General features: G+C 30.8%; 1 protein-coding gene across 1 annotated transcript; it reads left to right on the forward strand.

Moving 5' to 3' along the window:
- The first annotated feature begins 1,892 nt into the window (after positions 1 to 1,892).
- On the forward strand, positions 1,893 to 10,870 carry LOC143047121 (uncharacterized protein C6orf118-like). Its single transcript, XM_076220075.1, has 8 exons — positions 1,893 to 1,964; positions 3,180 to 3,933; positions 4,369 to 4,494; positions 5,504 to 5,691; positions 7,734 to 7,789; positions 8,720 to 8,910; positions 9,268 to 9,383; positions 10,239 to 10,870. Exons 2-8 carry the CDS (start codon positions 3,196 to 3,198, stop codon positions 10,342 to 10,344), a joined length of 1,521 nt encoding a protein of 506 aa, XP_076076190.1. The 5' UTR covers positions 1,893 to 1,964; positions 3,180 to 3,195; the 3' UTR covers positions 10,345 to 10,870.
- The last annotated feature ends 3,454 nt before the right edge of the window (positions 10,871 to 14,324 follow it).

A 14,324-nucleotide genomic window follows, 5' to 3' on the forward strand; every position in this document is an offset into this window, starting at 1 on the left:
GGGACACCAGAATCAACTGCTAATTTTGAAGATTTTACACCGTTTAGTAGTACTTGCTGTTGCCTGTCAGCTAAAAAGTCATTTATCCAATTTAAATTTTGATTTCTAATACCATAAAATTCTAATTTCTGGGCTAATCTTTTATGGGGGACTTTATCGAAAGCTTTGGAAAAATCTAAAAGTATGACATCTATTTGGTTACCATATCCCAATGATTTAGCAAGATCTTGTATGCTGATGATAAGTTGGGTCTCACAAGACCTTTTGCTTCTAAACCCATGCTGACTATCATTTAATATGTTATTAGTTGTAAGGTGTTTCCTTATGTTGCTTGTTAAAATATGTTCTAAAATTTTGCAACATATTGCAGTTAATGAAACTGGTCTATAATTAATAGCGTTATGCTTGTCACCTTTTTTAAATATAGGTACAACATTAGCCTGCTTCCAATCATTTGGGATTTTACCAGTATCAATAGATTTTTGGAAAAAGAATGTCAAAAATGGAGACAATTCTTCTGCAAAATTATGTAAAAAATATGCTGGCAGATTATCAGGGCCAGTGGCTTTATGTGGATTTAAGTTTTTAAGTAACTTTAATAAGCCATTATTACTAATAAATATGTCTGGCATAGTGGGGTGGGGACTTGTACCTTTATTTGGCATAGAGGATGTATCTTCGGTAGTAAAAGCCTTTTTAAATTGTTCGTTTAGGATGTTAGCTTGTGTATTCGGCTCACTATACAATAAGCCATCCTTTCCTCTTAATGGTGACACTCCAGATGTTTCTGTTTTTTTGCTTTTAATAAATTGCCAGAAAGATTTAGGTTTTTCTTCTAACTGGGGGCTAATTATTTCTTGCATATATGTGCTCTGGGCTCTTCTTATTTCTCTTTGAGCAGTATAACTTTTAACTTTTTATATTTATCTTTATGTTCTTGTTTACCAGTTTTTTTAGCTTTGTTGTAAGCTTTACGTTGTTTTTTACATAAATGGTCTATATCCCTATTTGCCCAAGGGTTGGTGTACTTAGATTTAGTGATTTTGCTTGGTACATTATCATCTATTATTTTATTACTACCTTCTTTGAATTTATTCCATAATTGGTCAATATTTAAATTTTCATTAGTCTGAGATATAAGTTCAGATATAAAATGAGATGTTACGTCTTTTATCTTTTTAATATCTACCTTTTTCCATAAATAAATTTTATGTTGTGATTGTTTAGATCTTTGGGGCTTGCAGATTGCATCCACTAAAACAATATCATGGTCAGATATACCTGGTATAGATTTTATTTTTGTTATTAATGCAGGTTGGTTTGTGCAGAAAAGGTCAAGTATATTATCTTTCCTAGTTGGAAAATCAACCATTTGTTCAATGCCTAAGTTGTTCAGCATATCTATAAATGCTTCATTCAGCTCCTTAGAATACATTGAGCCAGATATATTTTGCTCAGGCCATTTTATGTCTGGAAGGTTAAAGTCACCACCAAGCCAGAAGGTGGAATTTTTAAATTTTAACTTAAGTTCATTAATTTCAATGATCATTTGTTTGAGATAGTCTATATCATTTTTATTTGGTGGTCTATATGCAGAAATAATAACTAAGGATTTAGTATCAGTTATATTAATTTGGGCAGCAATAAGTTCTACATTTTTGCTTTTATATACTTCTTGGCAAATAATACCTTTTTTAATGGCGATTAATACACCTCCACCTTCTTTTCCGACCCTGTCGTTTCGGAATACATCTTCGTGGTTTAAAGAAGAGAAAATAAGAAAGGACTGACGTGACAAAAATTAAAAAAAGGACTGACAAACGAGGAACACTAAGTGTCTGTTACTGGGTCATTACACCAGGTGAGCAAAAAAATACAACAGCGATTATGTCCCCTGATTTTAGCTCTTCAATGTCGTCATAACAACTTCAAACAAGATGGCTGACTTTACGTGACTTGCCATCGTAATATTTTTAAATGATACCTTCTTTGTTATTTTATAGTATCAGCGGATGACTATTTTACTTTTTGGGGGAAGGCTTGGATGCTTTTATGCAGATAGAATATTTAGTTCGCTCGAAAGCCACCGAAGATAACATGATCTGATCAAAATAAAATGAGTCGATGAACTTTGAAACACTCTCAAAAAGCAACATCCAAAAAATCTACTGCATAGCAAAATTTCCAACGCTATAATTGGTAACAAATCAAAACAACATCTCGTAAATAACCAAATGAAAAGCAGATAAACAAGAAAAACAAACCATATATAAAAAAAAGGAAAATCCCAAGTATACAAAACAATACCAATTTAGGCAATTCAGATTGAAAACAAGACCTAGAAAATTCCAAGCCAAGGTCCAGCTGAGATAACTGTAGTAGAAAAATAGTATTTCAACATGGAGTTTAACAATATGAGAAAGTTTCATGGGTCATTCTGCCAAACCTGTTTATATGAGGATTGAATTTCGTGTTTCATTTACACAATTTAAAAAAAAAATGAAAACAAGACATTCAGTATATATCATGATAACATTTGCCCTGATTCGTGTTCTCCTTGGTACCTGTTTGCCCAGAGTCCATTTGCCCTAATTTTTTTTTTTGCATTGTTGTTTAATTGCAGAAAGTTCAATATTTGAACAGAGTTCGATAAAAAAAAGATCGCCAAATATTTGTATTGCTGCAACCAAATAATTAATTTCCTTTGATCTACATAGTAGAATACAAGAATGACAATGTATTTATGACTATATTTTTTAACAATTTTGATTAGTCTAGTCAGTCAATTTATCCAGTATAATAATAAATGAACGTCTGAATCCTTTCCATGTTTTAAAATTTGTACATGATTGTTTTTTTACTCAATCCAGGCTTACTAGTTTATCAACATTTATATTATTATTGAACTTTAATAACGGTAATCTCTTAACTGTACTATTAATATTTTTTGATAAAAGTAAGCAGAGTGAATCTAGGGCGAACAGACCTGATACCCATGAATAATCACTATTTTGATCAGCATCTAAGCAATATGAATTTGAAAAAGAATGTAACTAAACTAGGTAATACGATAAATATGATAAAAATCATTTCTTTATTATATCTTTTTAATATGGTAATTGCATTCAGCACTTGTGGAACTTTAAAAAATTTTAATCATTTGTACTTTTATTTTGCAGAAAGTATTTTAAAAAGATGGCAGCATATAAATTTACATCCCACAGACAACTCAGAGGTTTGCTAAATGATGCAGAGGTTAAACAGAAAAACGATATTGCACAATTTGCTGGGGGACATTTGAATGAATCTCTATTATATAAGCCTCCTTCTGAGTGGGCTAGTGCAAAATGGACAGCTGGCAAAGATACCACAAGTTCTAGTCCAAGGTCAGCTGTTTCTAAAGAAACAAATAACACTGAGGGAAAGAAGATGAAGAATGTTTTAAATGTTCTTTATGACTTTAGTGTTGGTACCTCAGGAAGTCTTCCAATACCTAGCAAAAAGTCCTCACCAAACAAAAAAGAGTACACAAAAGAATATCATGACTCTAGACCTGTTTCTACTAGAAAGGATATAAGTCCTGTATCTCGTAAATCTATTTATAGTGAGTTAAATGATGGTGTGCTAGTGGAAGAGCTTAAAGCAGAAGAAATGATGTTACCCCACCCTTTTATGGCTCCACTAACAAAGAAAAGTCCTCCTCCTGCAGACTATGATGTGATGGAAGAGTTAACAGAAAGACTTGATAATGATGGATATCTGACATTTAGACATACATTTTTACCTACACACCACACAGGTGTAACAAAGAAAGATCAATTTCAGAAAATGAAGCAGTTTGAAAGTGGTGTGCTGAGGAAACAAGATTCATCTGAGCAAAATGTGTTAACTGGAGTGAAAGCAGTGGAGCATCTAGAAAAAAAGTTGAAACTGGTATATATTCTTTATATACTTATATAAGTGTTTATAATATGCATTATAATAATAGAAAAGTCTTGTTTTTTCAACATGAATAATATACATTGTAAAACAACAAGTTGCTATAGCTATATATATAATTATATTACATTTCACAAGGTTAGAAATGCTTCTCTAAGATTTATTTTATTATAATTGTATAAATAAACCAATTGTTCAGACGTTTAAATTGACATTTTTTACTTCCCTGGTAAGCTGAATGATATCTAGGTTTTAACTTTTAAATGGCTTATATTGCAATTGTGTATTACTTATATAGGAATAGGAATTATGACGTCTCCTTTTAAAGTTTTATTCTAAAAATAATATATCAGGAAATTTTACATGTATTTAACTCACAAGAATTTTTACATGTATTTAACTCACAAGAATTTTTACTTATATTTTCAGGAATTAGACAATTTAAATATATTTGATACAGGACCTAATTTTCATAAATTACAAGTGTATAGTAATATATATGAAGATCTCTTGCTAGAATCAGCTACCTTTGCTTATGTTCTGAGATGTATTAAGGTAAGTAAACATAATTTCTGTTCTTACATGTAAATATATCATCATGTAGGAAGTAAAACATCAAGGAGTCAGTATGTACCACAGATCCTGTGGATTTATTTATTTTCATGGGTACCAATTTTCGTGAAAAAGAGAAATCTTGATAGTTTGTGGACATTTATTTTCAAGATTTTGCAAATGTATGCATACAAGCCTTTGGAAAATTTGTTTTTCATTGAACATTTTAATAAGTGGTTCACCTGTACCCACGAAATCCACCAAAAATGGTATCCAAAGAATAACTATGAATCCACAGTAATACTAACTTGAAAGGAAAAAGACATAATATGTTAACTTAAATGTTACATGTACATGTAGCTCTATTATTAAAAAACTTGCATCACAAGACACATACAGGAACCGCAAAAATATTGGGTTGAAATGTTTTTAATTCATGTAGTTTAGACATATAATCAAACAATGTAGTTAATTATCTTGCTGATTCTACCATATTGTAGTCTGTGCTGGCAATTCAAATGAAAATCAACCCAAATCTAAATGAAAAACACAAAACAATATGATTTCAGACAACATTTCCTTTGAACTTGCTATAATGTTTGTTAGAAAGAAATCCATTCCAAGAATGATTATCAATGATATATTTACGGGTCACTATTAAATATTATCAAAAATAAAGATAAGTCATGTCTGTCAGAGTTAATGTTAACCGTACGTATGATATATTTAAAACAATCAGGTGAAAATCAAAGAGTTGTCAATATTTTTAAAATTCATGCAGGACCATTGTGATTTATTAAACAATCACAAAAAAAAACAAATTTGTTTAACAGCTGAAATCTTTTTTTCCATGCTGGACCATTATGATTTACTGAAGGACGCCTCCGGGTGCGGGAGTTTCCCGCTACATTGAAGACTCAATGGTGGCCTTCGGCTGTTGTCTTCTCTATGTTCAGGTTGTTCGCTTTGACATATTCCCCATTTCCTTTCTCAATTTTATTATGTATTTCAGACGGAATATGACAACTATATTTCTAGACTGTTGGATAAACAAACACCACAAAATAGTAGGATGCTTCGGGATCAAGTCCAGCAGATGACCAGTAGAGGAACATCAAGACCTAAAGATTTAAGTGATGCCAAACAAAAAGTTGTGACTTTAGAGGAAAAAGCAACATTATGCTTGGAAGAAAATGAACGGTAAGAAGTTTTTTCAAGGATAATGAGATAGAGCAATAGACTACAGTTGTGATTTGACAATTCTAGAAAAAAAGTAAAATAACAACAACAAAAACAAACTCACAAGGAAAGTCCTTAATCTAATGGCAAAATTAGAATATCAAACAAATGGAAAACAACTGTCATATACCTGCCTTGGTACAGGCATTTCCAAATATAAAAAATAGTGGATTTATCCTGGTTGTAATCCTGGTTGTATGGCTATCAAAACCTCTCACTTGTATAAAAAAGTTATTTTTTATGAATTTTAACAAGACATAATGAAGTTAAAAAAACCTGAAGTTGTATCTTAACTAAGAGTATGTGTGTCTTAGTATTTGTGATAATGTCGATTCAATTCCAGGATATATGTTAAATCATTCTTTTAATATAAAAGCATTAACCTGACATTCATAAATATGTTGTATTGCATTGCCTAAATTTTGTAGATGTACCTAGTAAAAACATTTGTCATGTTTTTTAATTGTAATTTGATTATAATTGACAAAAAAATGGCGTTGGGCTATAAAAACGATAACAGTTTTGAACGATGGCCGAAGACAATTTAACGATGGCGCGGGTCATTTGATGATGGCCCAAGACATTTGAACGATGGCGGGGCGCAATTGTTAAACAGGCCATGGAGATCCCTGATCCTTTTGAGAAACACTATCATGATTTATGTAATAATTAGGGATGGCAACAAGTACTCAAGTACTGGGGTAATACTACTTAAAAATTATTAACAACCTAAATACGCTTATCCTGAGACTTCTATTTGTTACTTGTATAAAGTACTCTATTCCTTCCATGGGGAACTTTTCAGGTGCACTACTTGTAACAAAAAATAGAAAGTCAAACAGTCTTTCATCTGAAGTTGTTGACCAGATCATATTTCTAAACAGTAACAAAATAAAAGTGCCTTGCGGTGAACTCTACTTATTAGAGACATTTTTTATGGTGTACACGGATCAACACGTTCAAAGATTAATAACTCATCACAAGGCTTAAACTTACCTTTGTTTATTAATCAAGACTTCTATGTAAACATTATTGGTATGAGATGTACATTTAAATAAATTGTAATTACTCTTTATTTGAAACTTAATTATTTTTTAATTTACAATTAAAAGAGAGGCTACAGATTAGAGAGTGACATTCAAACCCATAAGTTAAAAATAAACTGACAACGCCATAGTTAAAATAAGAGGGAAAAATTCAAAATGATAGTGAAAAAAAAAACTTAAGACTGAGCAACTAGAACAAGCACAAGTTATTTGAAGTCCAATATTGTTGTTGACAAATTAATGGACAAGTTTTAATATGTAAAATACCACCTCAACAGGAACAGATGATACATAATGTCTACTTCTTCAGACTTTATATGCAAATATTTACGGTTTATTGGCATTTTTCTAATTTGGTTCATGAATGGGTACAAAGACAATTTAATTGCTATTATGATAGGTTATTTGTAGAAATGGCGGTCAGTAATTAATTGTTTAATTGACACAAAAAATAAAGGACTGATACACGTAACAAAGGATCAAGTTATTTTGTAGTACGTTTGTCTTTCGTTAATATGTTTATGAAAGGTAATTACAAAAACATTGCATCTGACCTAAAATCTAAACTTTTCAATAGTGAATAGACGTTTAAGATTTATCCGAGTACTGGAGTACTTGCTAGTATCATGACCGAGTATCAGAGTATTAAATTTCAGATTTTTTAGCATTCCTTGTAATAATAAATCCAAAATGAAGATAAATCAAAGGAGTACATCACACTGTTAAGTTTCTACAATTGAGATGTGGTTATCCATCAGATTTTAGTTTCTACATTTCTGATATGGTGCTGTGGCAGCTTTAAATTTCAACGTTTCAGATACGATTCTATAGCGCCTTCAATTTTTTCTACATTTCAGATGTCGTTCTATGGCAGATTTAAGTTTCTACATGTTCAATGTGGTTCTTTGGTAGTTGTTTGACTGCACTTTCATCTTAATTAAATATTATGTTTTACAGACTAAGAAAGAAGCTAAATGAAGAAAAGATATGGTTAGAAAATGTTTCAGAACCAGGTAAGTGGTTTGTTTATTGTTGATGCAATTTTATAAAAAAAAATACTAGTGCTTTGTTATTGTTAATACTTGTTTTATAACCTAAACTTTGATTGACTGGTTCATGACTTCTATCAGGGGCAGATCTAACCATTTTTTAAAGGGGGGTTCAAACCCACCTCTAGATCTGCTACTGCCACTGTCTATTTCTTTTACTTTTATGAGTTTAAATCAAAACATCCTAAACATAGGACTATTAAGTGGTGGTATTGTTTTTTTTTGCTGTGTCTATATGGAAACTAAAAAACGGGAAAGTGTAAGGGACACATTGGTACTAAAAATCAGAATTTGTGTGTACTATCTTAAAAAAAAACATAAATAGGCATATTTTAATAAATTAAACATTTTTTTTTCTGTCAGCTGTTTTCACAAAGTTGTGATATATCATTTTTGAACTGACACAATGTTAAGCAATAGTTAATATCCCAATGACTGTGTTTAGTAGCTGAAGCAATAACCTTTTATAGAGGTCAATTTGAAATGGTTTTATTTTAATTGAAATAAGCAATAAAAAAAACTTTCTAACTAATTAAAGTATGAAATGGTCAAACTGAAATGATTAATTGTTCTATTTTTGCTAAGAACAATTGGTGTACAAGTACAGTACATTTTGTTTGTGGATATGAACAAAAAGTGATGTGAATATAAAAAGAAGATGTGGTATAATTGCCAATGAGACAACTCTCCACAAGAGACCAAATGACCGAAATTAACAACTATAGTATAGGTCACCATACAGCCTTTAACAATGAGCAAGCTTACTTTAATAAGATATCATTTCTCATACAAACGAAAACTAAAAATGATCATTTGACTTTTTTTAACGAAGATACATGTATGGATGATATTTATAGATTTACTCATTACTGTACATTAATGATAATTTTTCAGAACCTCGGCCAGCTATTTCCAGTGTATATAAGGAAGAACCACCTCCAGAATTATGTGATGAAATAGAGCATGTTAAATCTCAGATCTTAGAAAAACTGGATGATTTACAGGATTTACGAACAAAACTAAGAGCTGATTATGTTCCGTTAACTGTGTGCTCTCACCTAGAACAGTGCATCAAAGAAACTGAGGTAAAAAAGTTCAGCTTTCCTTTGAAGGCTTATGGTTGTGAAATTTAACTTGATATAATAAAAAAAATACATGAATTGAGGATGACATATAATCTTTCTTGTGTCAAAATGTGACAAGTCAAAGTCTGGTAAGATCTAAATTTTTAACAACAGATTTGTATCTGCATTCAACTATCTAATTTCATTGTACACAATCCAAAACAAAATTGCAAATAAAGCTTAATTTAATTTTTATTCCTAACTGTTTAAAGAAGCAGTGAATTTTATGGAGTGAAAAAAAAAAAAATTGATGGGGGGGGGGGGGGGAGGGATTTTTTCTTAAATATGATTATTTCCATGTTTAATATTTTTTTCTAGATTGAAGTTCAAAAGTTGTTAAAACAGAATGAGTATTTAGAAAAGACAATAGGAGATATGGAAAGTGAACTAAAAGATGCTATACAAGATGCTGACACTAGTGAGAGAGATGCTAGGTATGTTATCTCACCTTTATCTAGCAGACAAGAGTAAATTGTCTCCCCTTTATTTAGAACACAAGAGTAAATTATCTGCCCTTTAGTTTGAAATCTGAGAGCTAAATGTATGTTTACCCTTCCTTATAATGCTTGGACAATAAACAGAGTGCTGATACTTGTGATGAGGATGCTAGTCAGATCCAAAATACATTAAGGAAACAAATATGCTAGTAATCTCCCCTTTATTCAGATGCTAATATTAACGAAAGAGCTGTAAGATAAATATTGTTTTAGTTCCAACCAATGTATTTAAAACCAGACCAAATTTGCTCTATGATGCTTACATTGAATATTTGATTTCACACTTTTTGGGTCAGATGCAGATGACCTTATAAATTTCAGTTAAAACATAATTCTTAGGTATAGATGATATTTGCAATTAACATTTTTTTGAAATACATGTTAACTGAGCAAGAATACCTTAGAATGTTTCTATTTGAGGGAAATTTTGTCAACTTAACTCTAAAAAGTTATTACATTTTGAAATGGAAAAAATCTGAAAAAATAGAAGAATTAAAGGAATGTAAAAAAAGTTTCTAAGGTTTGAATAGTAAGTCTAAAAGATTCTTTTCTAAAATTGTCATGTTATAATTGGGGAAATAGACAAAAAGTTGAAGACTTTGAATATAATGTAATTGAATGAGCCAACTATATGGTATGGGTTTTTCTCATTGTTGAAGGCTGAATCTATTATTGTATTTATCCACTTATTGAACTCTGATGGATAGTTTTGCACATCTCATTTTTTTATGCTTTGAAAATACTGTGTTTAACTCTTGATCATCACTTTAATTTTTATTGACTTTATCATAGGCGTATTTGGAGGAAAGTAAATTCAAGACGAGGTTTGCCAGGATCAACTGGGGAAGAAGATGACGATGATGATGATGAAAGTAAATGGAACTGGTATATCTCATAAACATTGTTGGCAGTGAAACCAGTCTGTGATAAAAACTGTGATAATCTCTAATCTCTGGATAATCTCTAATCTATGGAGTGATAGACAAAATGTATGTGATAAAACTGAGATAATTTCTAATCTATGGAATGAAAGACAAAATGTATGTTAGAATGTGAAAGAGAGTGTGGAAAAATAAGTATCTATAGAACAGAATTTGTGTATTGAATGCTAGGTGTTTTACCAATACTGTTTTGCATGAAGAAAGTTCTATCTATTGATTTTTCAGAATCAACCAGAAAGGTGATCAGTCTGTGATATACATAGTATGAAAAGGTGCTACAAAAGTGTGTTTACATAATCATGAAAGTACACAAATTAATTAAAGTATGTTGCATCCTCTGCAAATTTATTTTTAAGGGATTTTTTCTTCTCATATCAATAATAAAAAACTTGGAATCATGAGAAATTATTATTAAAGATTAAAGAATTAAATTTTGAAATGATAAAATGATTTTGAACCAAAAATTATTCAGTTTTTTTGCTTGGAATATTGCAGCAACAGAAAATTTCTTATCTTACCAAAAAAACACTTAATGTAAACCTAAATTTTACCAAGACCAACTTGCCTTTAGAATATAAGATAATTAATAAATTAATTCTATGTATGTAGGAATGCTAGTTGTAGCTTTGTTTATTTAACAATGTGTGTGGTGTTTCTGTGCTAGAGAGAGAGAGAGAGAGAGAGAGAGAGAAAGTGTGTTTTTTTTATTGTGCAGAATAGCTTGTATGATGCAAGAAAAACAGTGAACTAATATGTGTTTGTTGCTAAAATATGAAATAAAAAGTTGTTTTACTGTATATTTTATTTGTCATTTAATGTTATTCGTTTTAAATATATGGTATTGTAATGAGGAATGATGAATAGTTGTTCAATGTCCAGCAAGAAATCTTGAAACCATATATAGGACAAGCCTTCAACAATGAGAAAAATCTATATAATAAAGTTGGCTCGATCTGGTAAATGATCTGAATATATGGTACAGTGATAAAAGTAAAGTTAGCCCACACGTTTTGCTAAACAAACTAACTGATTCTGTATAAACTTTATGAGAAATTATATACTGTAAACTGAATAAAGATAGGCAATACTATCAGGTTTAAACAAAAGGGAAATACAAGTAAAAACATTTACATAGAAAGGTGTTCGGGAAGAGCAGACAAATATGTCATTTATCCATTTCATAAATGAGGTCTATAAATCCTAATTTACTGAAAGATTGTCTTTGTAAAAAGTGTCTCTGTTATGTAACGGCTGCTTCTCTGCTAGGCATGCAGCATTGAGGATTAAGAGAAAAGCCTGATTGCCTCTGAGTCAGAATAATGGGGTTTGGTATTGGGATATTTTTTTCGGTCAGATTGTTACCTTTTATGAATAAGTAATGTTCAAAATCTGCATCAGATTGTCAGTCTAGTAGAAAGTAGGATTTATATAATATTTTCAGTTTCTTGTCCAAAAATGCATATTATACTTGCCATCTGACATTAAATATCAATCCATATTTACATCATGCTGTTAAGCCACAGTAATATACTGGCCATCATACCCAGTAGTATTGAATCTAAAGAAGCTACTTAGTTGGTACTGCGTTAAGGGGTTGACACTCCAGAACCTTAATCTTTTCACAAGGAAGTTAATTTTAATAGAGCTTATTGATGCTTTATACTTTGTATACAGATGCCTTATGTTATGAAGTTTCTACCTGTCATGTTCATTGTCCTTGGTTTAGTGACTACTGAATATATTTTTGTTTGTTTGTAATGTTAACTTCTCTCTTGTTATTAGTAAAAGGATAACTACATTTGGTATGATCAAAGATCTTTATGCCTGTCAGACAGTTTACACTTCACCTCAACATCCTTTTATGGATCAGTAGACAAGGTTAAGTTTTCATTTTCAAGTACATACGCATCTGAGATAATATAAGCAATAGCTCTACTAATTTTAGTGTAAGCAATAATTGTAAGGTGTACATGTCCATCTAGCAGATGTCATCTGACCTTGACCTCATTTTCATGGTACAGTGAGTCAGAATGTTAATTTCTTTTGTAAGGGCTTGGTGTATTGGTCTTATGAAAGGGCAGTTTTCTTTTTTCTCTTGTTTAGTTTTTTTTTTTTTTATTCTGAAGTTACTGCTGTCTTAAAATTAACAAGTTGACAGCCATTCTTGTTACTGATTATGTGCTGCTTTCATATAAACACTGTAGCACTGCTCAGTTACTAGATAGGGCTGTACCTTTTCATCAGTTAAACAGCATCATGTTATATATAGATATGTGCAGTGTTTTCGACTTTTATGAATGTTTCTTCATTCTGAGAAATCAATTTTTGCCTTCCAGTCTTTTTGAATGTATGCTCAGTATTATAAATAACTTTCTTTGTCTTAATTCTTCTTTGAGCATGCTGTCAAGTAGTTATTCGTTCTCATCATATGGGTTATATATCAGTCTTGAAATGTTGGTGTTTTGTTTTACAGTTATCTCATGGTCAACTTTTAATGGTGAAATTGGGTCTCAGTTTATCTATTTATAACAAGGAGAATACAAATTGGGTCATTAAGACATTCCATTGACATACATCAAGGTATACTCAAGCCTCTTTAAAACAGCCTTTGTGGTCATGTAGTGGTGTGTCCTCCTCTTTGAAAAGTAAAATCACAAAATACTGAAAACCGTGGGAAATTCAAAAAGGAAAGTCCCTAATTATCAAATGGCAATATCAAAAGCTCAAATACATCAAAGAATGTATAACAACTGTCATAATATTGACTTGGTATAGGATTTTTTTTTATGTAGAATACGGTGGATGGAATCTGATTTATAGCTATATAAGCCTCTCACTTGTATGACAGTCGCATCAAATTCCATTATATTTACAACGATGTGTGAACAGAACAATCAGACAATAGGTGAAATGTCAAAAATATGTGTACAGCAGTCAACATTGTGTTACAATCTCTGTGAATAAACTCATCAAAGATACCAGGACTAAATTTTATAGGCACTGGCTACGGTTACATGGAAATGTAACAATAATAAAAATATTATTGTTACATTGGAGAGTAAATGCCGGAATGCATGGTTGGGTAAGGACCTGTTTAATTACGAATGTAACAATAATTATTGAGGCTACGGTTACATTGCGTTATTGTTACATGAAAAACAGCAATGTATGATGGGACTAGTAATATGTACTGAATAATAAAAGTTGAAGACATTTATTTTATATTTACAATGCATACATTTATTACATACAATTTATTTACTGTAATGTTTTATTTACAATGACAATTTCTACAAATCCAGTAAGTGGTTTTTAAAGTCCGACACATTTTTGATGAACGAAATTACGTCCTCCACGGATACGTGTACATACAGAAGTTCTTAGTATTTAAGTTACAGTTAGCAAACTTTGTTTTTGATGTATCAATTTGCGTCAAGTTGTATAGCTGTATGAAATTTATGTCTTGATATTGTTTCAGTTTTGTTTAAAACGCATCCCAAGTTTTCATTTTTTCACCCTAAACAAAATTGGTTCAAAGTTAAATACTTTAAAAAAAGTGAAACCATTGAACTATATTTTTCGCCTTTCACACTCCTAATCTTGAGATGTATCTTTAAGAACATCAAAACCATTAATACGTAAAACTATTCAAGTTATACACCATTTGTTGAATAATGATATTTATTATTTATCAGTATTACAAGTATTGTTTAGTACGTATGAAAGAATTAAGCAATTATACAACTATAAAAGGTTTAAGTTTAATAAATCTAGCATAAATTGCTGTTTCCATGTAACAATAACGTAATGTAACCGTAGCCTCAGTAATTATTGTTACATTCGTAATTAATCGGTTCCTCGCCCAACTTTGCATTCCGGCAATTAGTCTCCAATGTAACAATAATAGTTTTATTATTGTTACATTTCCATGTAACCG

The sequence above is a fragment of the Mytilus galloprovincialis genome, chromosome 10 (assembly GCF_965363235.1).
Source record: "Mytilus galloprovincialis chromosome 10, xbMytGall1.hap1.1, whole genome shotgun sequence".
NCBI classification, from domain to species: Eukaryota; Metazoa; Mollusca; class Bivalvia; order Mytilida; family Mytilidae; genus Mytilus; species Mytilus galloprovincialis.